General features: G+C 55.4%; 1 protein-coding gene across 1 annotated transcript; it reads right to left on the reverse strand.

The window, feature by feature from the left end:
• Positions 1-4599: 4599 nt before the first annotated feature.
• Positions 4600-10419, reverse strand: LOC137312635 (zinc finger protein 420-like). The gene is made up of 2 exons (XM_067979155.1): positions 10359-10419; positions 4600-7149 (listed from the first exon to the last, which is right to left on the reverse strand). Exon 2 carries the CDS (start codon positions 7026-7028, stop codon positions 5388-5390), a length of 1641 nt encoding a protein of 546 aa, XP_067835256.1. The 5' UTR covers positions 7029-7149; positions 10359-10419; the 3' UTR covers positions 4600-5387.
• Positions 10420-12192: the final 1773 nt, after the last annotated feature.

Raw genomic sequence — 12192 nt, forward strand, 5'->3', positions numbered from 1 at the left:
CTTATAAAGCCCGGGATCCCGTATGCCGTTTGAGCAGCTTTCTCAACTTGTCCTGCCACCTTCAGAGATTTAGCATCATAGAACCTTACCACACAGAAGGAGGCCATTTGGCCCGTCATGCCTGTGCCGACTCTTTGAAAGAGCTCTCCAATCTGGTCCCACACCCCAGCTTTTTCCCCATAATCCTGCAAATTAGTCCTCTTCAAATGCATGTCCAACTGCCTTTTGAAAGTTCCAATGGAATCTGCTTCCACCACTCTTTCAGGTAGATCTCAACAACCCCTCTGCCTGAAAAAATTCTCCTCATTTCCACTCTCGTTCTTTTGCCAATTATTTTAAATCTATGATCTCTGGTTACCGACCTACTTGCCAGAGGAAACAGTTTCTTCCTTCTTGCTCTATTAAAACCCCTCAGAATTGTGAATACCTCTATTAGGTCTCCCCATAGCCTTCTCTGCTCTAAGGAGAATAATTCCAGCTTCTCCAATCTCTTCACATGATTGAAGTCCCTCATCCCTGGTATCATTCTGGTAAACCTCCTCTGTACCCTGTCCAAGGCCTTGACATCCTTCCTGCAGTGTGGGGCCCAGAATTGTACACAATCCTCCAGCTGAGGCCTAACCAGTGATTTGTAAAGGTTTAACATGATGACTTATTTTTGAATTCAATGCCCCTATTTACAAAGCCAAGTATCCCATTTGCTTTCTTAACCGCCTTATCAACTTGACCTGCCTCCTTCAAAGATTTGTGAATATGTACCCCTCCAGGTTCTCTGCTCTTGCACCCCCTCAAAATAGTACCGTTTAGATTATACTGCCTCCCAAAGTTCATCACTTCACACTGATCCGCGATAAATTGCATCTGCCACGTGTCTGCCCATTTCACCAGTCTATGTCCTCCTGAAGTCTGCTACTATCCTCCTCACTACTACGCTTCCAAGTTTTGTGCTTCGAACTTTGTTTCTCAGTTGCCTTTTTAGGGTCAGATTAGTCGATGTTTAGATGCTATCTTAACAGCCTCTGAACCGTACAGAGATATGAAACTTATAAATGGTGCATGAGCTACAATGACGGCATTTAATAAATACCGAACATTGCTCGAGACAGGTGCAGGATTATGGCGAGTGTCTAAGTTAGGTGATCACCCTCTGGATATTCTCTTGCTGGCAAGGGAACGAGATGTTCGGTTTCAAAAGTGCTGCAGTATGATTGCACTGCAATTCTATCACATTCACCAGCCCAATGACACAGAGAGGAAGTCTCCAGCTCTGACACATACAAACCAGGGAGATCCCAGGTCTATCGTGAGTCGAAAGCAAAATACTGCGGATGCTGGAAATCTGAAATAAAAACAGAAAGTGCTGGAGAAGCTCAGCAAGTCAAGCAGCATCTGTGGAGAAAGAAAAAGAGTTAACGTTTCAGGTCGAAGACCTTTCGTCAGAAGTTGGCTGGGCAGCGGTAAAGGCTACAATTAGTCTCAGCATCTCTGTGTTCAGGGCGCTAACAGCTCGCGACATGAGTGGAAATAGCATTGAGCTATCACCCTAACCTCCAACTCCGGCCTCTTGTCCATCCCCCGCTGCCTTTGCCCCAACATTGCCCACCACGTCTTCAGCTGCCTAGGTCCTAAGCTCTGGAATTCCCTCCCTAAACCTCTGCATCTCTCGCCTCCTGATACCAGAACTGAGAGGTTCTACTTATCAGGAAAGATTGAACAGACTGGGGCTCTTTTCTCTAGAAAATGGACTGAGGGGTGACCTGATAAGAGGTCATTAAGATTATGAAAGAGTTTGATAGGGTAGATGTAGAGAAGATGTTTCCACATGTGGGGGAGTCCAGAACTAGGGGGCCATAAATATAAGATAGTCACTAATAAATCCAATAAGGAGTTCAGGAGAAACTTCTTTACCCAGAGAGTGGTGAGAATGTGGAACTCGCTACCACAAGGAGTAGTTTGAGGTGAATAGCATAGATGCATTTAAAGAGAAGCCATACAAACACATGGGGGAGAAAGGAATAGAAGGATATGCTGATAGAGTGAGATGAAGTAGGAAGGGAGGAGGCTCATGTGGAGCATAAACACCGGCACAGACCAGTTGGGTCGAATGACACTCCTTAAAATTTGCCTCTTTGACCAAGCTTTTGTTCACCTGTCCGAATGTCTCCTTATGTGGCTCGGTGACAAATGTCTCATTTACACTCCTGTGATGCACCTTGGGAGGTTTTACTACGTTAAAAGCGCTGTATGAATGGGAGTAATTCTTGTTGATTGTGTCTGAAGTTCTTCCAATCAACTTGTCAGAGTGCATAGAAACTCCAGGTCTGACTTCAAACTCAATCTTGATGAAAAAGTGTCCTCCCGTTTAATTTGCAAAACATGAAGTTCTATTTAAGAAGCAAAAATAAGAGTTCCAGCCCTGCGGGGGCATGGTGGATAAGTCCCTGATCGAGTAGCAGAAGAGAGCCTGGAATAGAATGAAGAACGAAGCAAGATGGGAACCAATTTAAAACATGGCAGGACAAAAGTTGCCCCATTTGTTTTCAGAGACTGTTTATTGATGTCAGGCTCTGTGACCCTGGGTGCAATATATTTTTATTATTCGTTCATGGGATGTGGGCATCGCTAGCGAGGCCAGCATTTATTGCCCATCCCTAATTGCCCTTGAGAAGGTGGTGGTGAGCCGCCTTCTTGAACCGCTACAGTCCGTGTGGTGACGGTTCTCCCACAGTGCTGTTAGGAAGGGAGTTTCAGGATTTTGACCCAGCGACAATGAAGGAACGGCGATATATTTCCAAGTCGGGATGGTGTGTGACTTGGAGGGGAACGTGCAGGTGGTGTTGTTCCCATGTGCCTGCTGCTCTTGTCCTTCTAGGTGGTAGAGGTCGCGGGTTTGGGAGGTGCTGTCGAAGAAGCCTTGGCGAGTTGATGCAGTGCATCCTGTAGATGTTACACTCTGCAGCCACAGTGCGCCGGTGGTGAAGGGAGTGAATGTTTAGGGTGGTAGATGGGGCGCCAATCAAGCGGGCTGCTTTGTCCTGAATAGTGTCGAGCTTCTCGAGTGTTGTTGGAGCTGCACTCATTCAGACAAGTGGAGAGTATTCCATCACACTCCTGACTTGTGCCTTGTAGGTGGTGGAAAGGCTTTGGGGAGTCAGGAGGTGAGTCACTCGCTGCAGGGTACCCACCCTCTGACCTGCTCTTGTAGCCACAGTATTTATGTGGCTGGTCCAGTTAAGTTTCTGGTCAATGGTGACCCCCAGGATATTGATGGTGGGGGATTTGGCGATGGTAATGCCGTTGACTGTCAAGGGGAGGTGGTTAGACTCTCTCTTGTTGGAGATGGTCATTGCTTGGCACTTGTCTGGTACGAATGTTGTCCAGGTCTTGCTGCACGCGGGCACGGACTGCTTCATTATCTGAGGGTTGTGAATGGAACTGAACACAGTGCAATCATCAGTGAACATCCCCATTTCTGACCTTATGATGGAGGGTAGATCATTGATGAAGCAGCTGAAGATGGTTGGGCCGAGGACACTGCCCTGAGGAACTCCTGCAGCAATGTCCTGGGGCTGAGATGATTGGCCTCCAACAACCAGGACCATCTTCCTTTGTGCTAGGTATGACTCCAGCCATTGGAGAATTTTCCCCCTGATTCCCACTGACTTCAAGTTCACTAGGGCTCCTTGGTGCCACACTCGGTCAAATGCTGCCTTGATGTCAAGGGCAGTCACTCTCACCTCACCTCTGGAATTCAGCTCTTTTGTCCCTGTTTGGACCAAGGCTGTAATGAGATCTGGAGCCGAGTGGTCCTGGCGGAACCCAAACTGAGCATCGGTGAGCAGGTTATTGGTGAGTAAGTGCCGCTTGATAGCACTGTCGACGACACCTTCCATCACTTTGCTGATGATTGAGAGTAGACTGATGGGGCGGTAATTGGCCGGATTGGATGTGTCTACAATTCCACCGGGAATAGTGGTGTCACGAATAAAGTCTGACCGTGAATAGTGGTGTCACTAATACAGTCTGACCGTGAATAGTGGTGTCACTAATACAGTCTGACCGTGAATAGTGGTGTCACTAATACAGTCTGACCGGGAATAGTGGTGTCACTAATACAGTTTGACCATGAATAGTGGTGTCACTAATACAGTTTGACCGTGAATAGTGGTGTCACTAATACAGTCTGACCGGGAATAGTGGTGTCACTAATACAGTCTGACCGTGAATAGTGGTGTCACTAATACAGTCTGACCGTGAATAGTGGTGTCACTAATAAAGTCTGACCGTGAATAGTGGTGTCACTAATAAAGTCTGACCGTGAATAGTGGTGTCACTAATACAGTCTGACCGTGAATAGTGGTGTCACTAATACAGTCTGACCGTGAATAGTGGTGTCACTAATACAGTCTGACCGTGAATAGTGGTGTCACTAATACAGTCTGACCGTGAATAGTGGTGTCACTAATACAGTCTGACCGTGAATAGTGGTGTCACTAATACAGTCTGACCGTGAATAGTGGTGTCACTAATACAGTCTGACCGTGAATAGTGGTGTCACTAATACAGTCTGACCGTGAATAGTGGTGTCACTAATACAGTCTGACCGTGAATAGTGGTGTCACTAATACAGTCTGACCGTGAATAGTGGTGTCACTAATACAGTCTGACCGTGAATAGTGGTGTCACTAATACAGTCTGACCGTGAATAGTGGTGTCACTAATACAGTCTGACCGTGAATAGTGGTGTCACTAATACAGTCTGACCATGAATAGTGGTGTCACTAATACAGTCTGACCATGAATAGTGTTGTCACTAATACAGTCTGACCATGAATAGTGGTGTCACTAATACAGTCTGACCATGAATAGTGTTGTCACTAATACAGTCTGACCATGAATAGTGTTGTCACTAATACAGTCTGACCATGAATAGTGGTGTCACCAATACAGTCTGACCATGAATAGTGGTGTCACTAATACAGTCTGACCATGAATAGTGGTGTCACTAATACAGTCTGACCATGAATAGTGTTGTCACTAATACAGTCTGACCATGAATAGTGGTGTCACTAATACAGTCTGACCATGAATAGTGTTGTCACTAATACAGTCTGACCATGAATAGTGGTGTCACCAATACAGTCTGACCGTGAATAGTGGTGTCACTAATACAGTCTGACCGTGGATAGTGGTGTCACTAATACAGTCTGACCATGAATAGTGTTGTCACTAATACAGTCTGACCATGAATAGTGGTGTCACCAATACAGTCTGACCGTGAATAGTGGTGTCACTAATACAGTCTGACCATGAATAGTGGTGTCACTAATAGTCTGACCGTGAATAGTGGTGTCACTAATACAGTCTGACCATGAATAGTGGTGTCACTAATACAGTCTGGCCGTGATGCTCGGTGCGGTGTGTCTGCAATTCCCCACGTGGATCCGTTGGTGACGGGTGAGGTTTGACGACTGACTGAAGCTCCTCCCACAGGTGGCACACGTGAAGGGTTTCTCGCCCGTGTGCACCCGCTGGTGGATCAGCAGGTAGGATGAGCGGGTGAAGCTCTTCCTGCAGAGGCTGCAGTTGAAGAGGTTGGGTCCTGTGCGCCGGGGGCACTGGTGCTGTGCCAGGTCGGAGGAGGCTGCGAATTCCACGCTACACTCCCAGCATTTGAACGGCGTGTCCTGGACGTGGAGGAGCTGGTGCCGGATGAGGTGACAGGACTGCGAGAAGCCTTTGCTGCACACGGGACAGGTGAACAGTCTCTCCCCAGCCTGACTGTCCCGGTTGAACAGCTGGTTAAAGCCCTTCCCAGGTGTGGATGGTCTCTCTTCTGTGTGACTGTCCTGGTTGAACAGCTGGTTAAAGCCCTTCCCAGGTGTGGATGGTCTCTCTCCTGTGTGACTGTCCTGGTTGAACAGCTGGTTAAAGCCCTTCCCGGGTGTGGACGGTCTCTCCCCATCCTGAGGGCATCGATGGATCGATTGGTTGAAGTTTTCTCCACAGAGGGGCCAAGTCGAGGGTTTCTCATCCAATTGGTCAATGGCTGGCTTGGCTCCTGTGGTGTGGGTGGGTCGGTGACGAGCCAGGTTGGACGACTGGTTAAAGCCCTTCCCACACACCGGGCACCTGAACGTCTGGCCCTCGCCACCGATCTGCCGGTGGGTCACCAAGTTCCAGAGTCGCTTAAACATCTTCCCACACGAGGTGCAAGTGAAAGGTTCTCTGCCAGTAACCTGGAGCTGGGGAGTGTCGGCCGCTTCTCGTCTTCTCACCAGGGTAAGGTCACACTGAGCTACACGGATCGGGGAACCACTCGCTTTACCGCCCACTGCACAGCCGACCCGCCCATTGGTCACCGGGTCACAGAACCACTCCAATCGGTCCCCGGGTCCAGGGCTGGCCAATGATCTCCTGTCCCTGGGATGGTGCTGGTGAGGGACGCCTCCTGATGGTTCGTTCAGGTGGAGCTGCTGGTGACTGGCGAAGTCGGATAACTCAACGCTGTTGGGGCGAGGCTGAGGGACCCCCGGGGAATCTGGGTCGGTGCGCCTCACTCTCTGCCCCCCTGTGGGGGTGCCCAGGTCAGGCCAGGTCTTCCCCCACCTGGGCAAACTGGAGGACCTCCCCTGGGTGTGAACACGCTGGTGCCGGGCTAGGTAACAGGACTGAGAGAAGCTCTTGCCACACGCGGGGCAGGTGAAGCTCTTCTCCCGAGTGTGGCTGCGCCGGTGCCTGCCCAGGTTGGATGACTGGGTGAAGTGTTTCCCGCACTCTGTGCACCCGAAGGGTCTCTCTCCACTATGGATCCGCTGGTGGGTCACCAGATTGAATGAGCGCTTGAATCTGCGCCCGCACACGGGACAGGCAAAAGTTTTCTTCCCCCAGTGACTGCGCCGGTGCTGATCCAGGTTCGAGGAGGTGCTGCACCTCATCCCACACACACAGCACTCAAAGGCCCTGTCCGTAGGTCCCAACCGCCTGTGCTCAGCCTTGATTGGAGTCATAGCGATCTCCTGAACCATCTGGAGAACAGTCTGATCACTGGGGGATCTGTGGGCTCTGTCTGCAGATCTTGTGCTTTGAACCTTCCATCCACACAACGATTCAGCTCCTCATGGCCAAACTCCAGATACTCCTTTATTCCTGAAAACAAAAGCAACACACATCAACATTTTCAAACAATCAGATTTTATTTATGATTTTCCGATTATCAAATGTGTAACAAATTTATACAGCGCCTTAAATGTAGTAAAACGTCCCAAGATGCTTCACAGGAGTGATTATCAAACAAAAATTTACACCAATCCACGTAAGGAGATATTAGGACAGGTGACCAAAAGCTTGGTCAAAGAGGGAGGTGAAAAGAAGAGTCTTAAAGGAGGAGAGAGAGGCGGAGAGATTTAGGGAGGGAATTCCAGAGCTTAGGGCCCAGGCAGCTGAAGGCACGGCCGCCAATGGTGGAGCGATTAAAATCGGGGGATGGACAAGAGGCAAGAATTGGAGGAGCGCAGAGATCTGAGAGAATTTTAGGGCAAGAGGAGGTTACAGAGATAGGGAGGGGGGCGAGGGCCATGGAGGGATTTGAACAGGAGGATGAGAATTGTAGGGGCTGGAGGAGGTTACAGAGATAGGGAGGGGGGGGCGAGGGCCATGGAGGGATTTGAACAGGAGGATGAGAATTGTAGGGGCTGGAGGAGGTTACAGAGATAGGGAGGGGGGGGGCGAGGGCCATGGAGGGATTTGAACAGGAGGATGAGAATTGTAGGGGCTGGAGGAGGTTACAGAGATAGGGAGGGGGGGGCGAGGGCCATGGAGGGATTTGAACAGGAGGATGAGAATTGTCGGGGCTGGAGGAGGTTACAGAGATAGGGAGGGGGGGCGAGGGTCATGGAGGGATTTGAACAGGAGGATGAGGATTGTAGGGGCTGGAGGAGGTTACAGAGATAGGGAGGGGGGGCGAGGGTCATGGAGGGATTTGAACAGGAGGGTGAGAATTGTAGGGGCTGGAGGAGGTTACAGAGATAGGGAGGGGGGTGAGGGCCATGGAGGGATTTGAACAGGAGGATGAGAATTGTAGGGGCTGGAGGAGGTTACAGAGATAGGGAGGGGGGGCGAGGGTCATGGAGGGATTTGAACAGGAGGAGCAGAATTTTAAAATCAAGGCGTTCCCAGACCAGGAGCCGATGTTATGTCCAGCGAGCACAGGTGGTGAACGGGGGGGGGGGGCGGCAAGAGTTTTGGATGAGCGGAAGTTTATGGAAGAGGGGGAGGCCGGTCCAAGATCGGGTCCGGCTCCCCGCTCTCAGCCCCCCGGGTCCCCGCTCTCAGCCCCCCGGGTCCCCGCTCTCAGCCCCCCGGCTCCCCGCTCTCAGCCCCCCGGGTCCCCGCTCTCAGCCCCCCGGGTCCCCGCTCTCAGCCCCCCGGGTCCCCGCTCTCAGCCCCCCGGGTCCCCGCTCTCAGCCCCCCGGGTCCCCGCTCTCAGCCCCCCGGGTCCCCGCTCTCAGCCCCCCGGGTCCCCGCTCTCAGCCCCCCGGGTCCCCGCTCTCAGCCCCCCGGGTCCCCGCTCTCAGCCCCCCGGGTCCCCGCTCTCAGCCCCCCGGGTCCCCGCTCTCAGCCCCCCGGGTCCCCGCTCTCAGCCCCCCGGGTCCCCGCTCTCAGCCCCCCGGGTCCCCGCTCTCAGCCCCCCGGGTCCCCGCTCTCAGCCCCCCGGCTCCCCGCTCTCAGCCCCCCGGCTCCCCGCTCTCAGCCCCCCGGCTCCCCGCTCTCAGCCCCCCGGCTCCCCGCTCTCAGCCCCCCGGCTCCCCGCTCTCAGCCCCCCGGCTCCCCGCTCTCAGCCCCCCGGCTCCCCGCTCTCAGCCCCCCGGCTCCCCGCTCTCAGCCCCCCGGCTCCCCGCTCTCAGCCCCCCGGCTCCCCGCTCTCAGCCCCCCGGCTCCCCGCTCTCAGCCCCCCGGCTCCCCGCTCTCAGCCCCCCGGCTCCCCGCTCTCAGCCCCCCGGCTCCCCGCTCTCAGCCCCCCGGCTCCCCGCTCTCAGCCCCCCGGCTCCCCGCTCTCAGCCCCCCGGCTCCCCGCTCTCAGCCCCCCGGCTCCCCGCTCTCAGCCCCCCGGCTCCCCGCTCTCAGCCCCCCGGGTCCCCGCTCTCAGCCCCCCGGGTCCCCGCTCTCAGCCCCCCGGGTCCCCGCTCTCAGCCCCCCGGGTCCCCGCTCTCAGCCCCCCGGGTCCCCGCTCTCAGCCCCCCGGGTCCCCGCTCTCAGCCCCCCGGGTCCCCGCTCTCAGCCCCCCGGGTCCCCGCTCTCAGCCCCCCGGGTCCCCGCTCTCAATCCCGGGTCCCCGCTCTCAGCCCCCCGGCTCCCCGCTCTCAGCCCCCGGGTCCCCGCTCTCAGCCCCCCGGCTCCCCGCTCTCAGCCCCCCGGCTCCCCGCTCTCAGCCCCCCGGGTCCCCGCTCTCAGCCCCCCGGGTCCCCGCTCTCAGCCCCCCGGGTCCCCGCTCTCAGCCCCCCGGGTCCCCGCTCTCAGCCCCCCGGGTCCCCGCTCTCAGCCCCCCGGGTCCCCGCTCTCAGCCCCCCGGGTCCCCGCTCTCAATCCCGGGTCCCCGCTCTCAGCCCCCCGGGTCCCCGCTCTCAATCCCGGGTCCCCGCTCTCAGCCCCCCGGGTCCCCGCTCTCAGCCCCCCGGGTCCCCGCTCTCAATCCCGGGTCCCCGCTCTCAGCCCCCCGGGTCCCCGCTCTCAGCCCCCCGGCTCCCCGCTCTCAGCCCCCCGGCTCCCCGCTCTCAGCCCCCCGGCTCCCCGCTCTCAGCCCCGGGGTCCCCGCTCTCAGCCCCCCGGGTCCCCGCCCTCAGCCCCCCGGCTCCCCGCCCTCAGCCCCCCGGCTCCCCGCCCTCAGCCCCCCGGGTCCCCGCTCTCAGACCCCGGGTCCCCGCTCTCAGACCCCGGGTCCCCGCTCTCAGACCCCGGGTCCCCGCTCTCAATCCCGGCTCCCCGCTCTCAGCCCCCCGGGTCCCCGCTCTCAGCCCCCCGGCTCCCCGCTCTCAGCCCCCCGGCTCCCCGCTCTCAGCCCCCCCGCTCCCCGCTCTCAGCCCCCCGGCTCCCCGCTCTCAGCCCCCCGGGTCCCCGCTCTCAGCCCCCCCGCTCCCCGCTCTCAGCCCCCCGGGTCCCCGCTCTCAGCCCCCCCGCTCCCCGCTCTCAGCCCCCCGGGTCCCCGCTCTCAGCCCCCCGGCTCCCCGCTCTCAATCCCGGGTCCCCGCTCTCAATCCCGGGTCCCCGCTCTCAGCCACCCGGGTCCCCGCTCTCAGCCCCCCGGGTCCCCGCTCTCAGCCACCCGGGTCCCCGCTCTCAATCCCGGGTCCCTCAGGTACCTTCACGCGGTGTTTATCGGCCTCGCTATCAGGGCCTGGACTCAGTTTCCCTTCCGCCTCCGTCGGCCCGCCCCGGAAACACGCTCCCGGCCTCCCCCTCCCCCCCCGCAATTCCCGGCCTCCCCCTCCCCCCCCGCAATTCCCGGCCTCCCCCTCCCCCCCCGCAATTCCCGGCCTCCCCCTCCCCCCCCGCAATTCCCGGCCTCCCCCTCCTCCCCGCCGCAATTCCCGGCCTCCCCCTCCCCCCCCCCCCCCCCGCAATTCCCGGCCTCCCCCTCCCCCCCCGCAATTCCCGGCCTCCCCCTCCCCCCCCGCAATTCCCGGCCTCCCCCTCCTCCCCGCCGCAATTCCCGGCCTCCCCCTCCCCCCCCCCCCCCCCGCAATTCCCGGCCTCCCCCTCCCCCCCCGCAATTCCCGGCCTCCCCCTCCTGCTCCCGCCCCAGTTTCCACCGCCAACCACCCCGGCCCAAAACACGAATAATCCAAGAGTCAGGCACTGATCCCAATGCTTTTATTCACATCAGACATTGACTGAAAGAGTGAACAATGAAACTCACATTCGCCGGATCTCCACCACGCCGAATACAGTCTGACCGTGAATAGTGGTCTCACTAATACAGTCTGACCGTGAATAGTGGTCTCACTAATACAGTCTGACCGTGAATAGTGGTCTCACTAATACAGTCTGACCGTGAATAGTGGTCTCACTAATACAGTCTGACCGTGAATAGTGGTCTCACTAATACAGTCTGACCGTGAATAGTGGTCTCACGAATACAGTCTGACCGTGAATAGTGGTCTCACTAATACAGTCTGACCGTGAATAGTGGTCTCACTAATACAGTCTGACCGTGAATAGTGGTGTCACTAATACAGTCTGACCGTGAATAGTGGTCTCACTAATACAGTCTGACCGTGAATAGTGGTCTCACTAATACAGTCTGACCGTGAATAGTGGTCTCACTAATACAGTCTGACCGTGAATAGTGGTCTCACTAATACAGTCTGACCGTGAATAGTGGTGTCACTAATACAGTCTGACCGTGAATAGTGGTCTCACTAATACAGTCTGACCGTGAATAGTGGTCTCACTAATACAGTCTGACCGTGAATAGTGGTGTCACTAATACAGTCTGACCGTGAATAGTGGTCTCACTAATACAGTCTGACCGTGAATAGTGGTGTCACTAATACAGTCTGACCGTGAATAGTGGTCTCACTAATACAGTCTGACCGTGAATAGTGGTCTCACTAATACAGTCTGACCGTGAATAGTGGTCTCACTAATACAGTCTGACCGTGAATAGTGGTGTCATTAATACAGTCTGACCGTGGATAGTGGTGTCACTAATACAGTCTGACCGTGAATAGTGGTGTCACTAATACAGTCTGACCGTGAATAGTGGTGTCACTAATACAGTCTGACCGTGAATAGTGGTGTCATTAATACAGTCTGACCGTGGATAGTGGTGTCATTAATACAGTCTGACCGTGAATAGTGGTCTCACTAATACAGTCTGACCGTGAATAGTGGTCTCACTAATACAGTCTGACCGTGAATAGTGGTGTCACTAATACAGTCTGACCGTGAATAGTGGTGTCACTAATACAGTCTGACCGTGGATAGTGGTCTCACTAATACAGTCTGACCGTGAATAGTGGTCTCACTAATACAGTCTGACCGTGAATAGTGGTCTCACTAATACAGTCTGACCGTGAATAGTGGTCTCACTAATACAGTCTGACCGTGAATAGTGGTCTCACTAATACAGTCTGACCGTGAATAGTGGTCTCACGAATACAGTCTGACCGTGAATAGTGGTGTCACTAATAC

The sequence above is a fragment of the Heptranchias perlo genome, unplaced genomic scaffold (assembly GCF_035084215.1).
Source record: "Heptranchias perlo isolate sHepPer1 unplaced genomic scaffold, sHepPer1.hap1 HAP1_SCAFFOLD_43, whole genome shotgun sequence".
Taxonomy (NCBI): Eukaryota; Metazoa; Chordata; class Chondrichthyes; order Hexanchiformes; family Hexanchidae; genus Heptranchias; species Heptranchias perlo.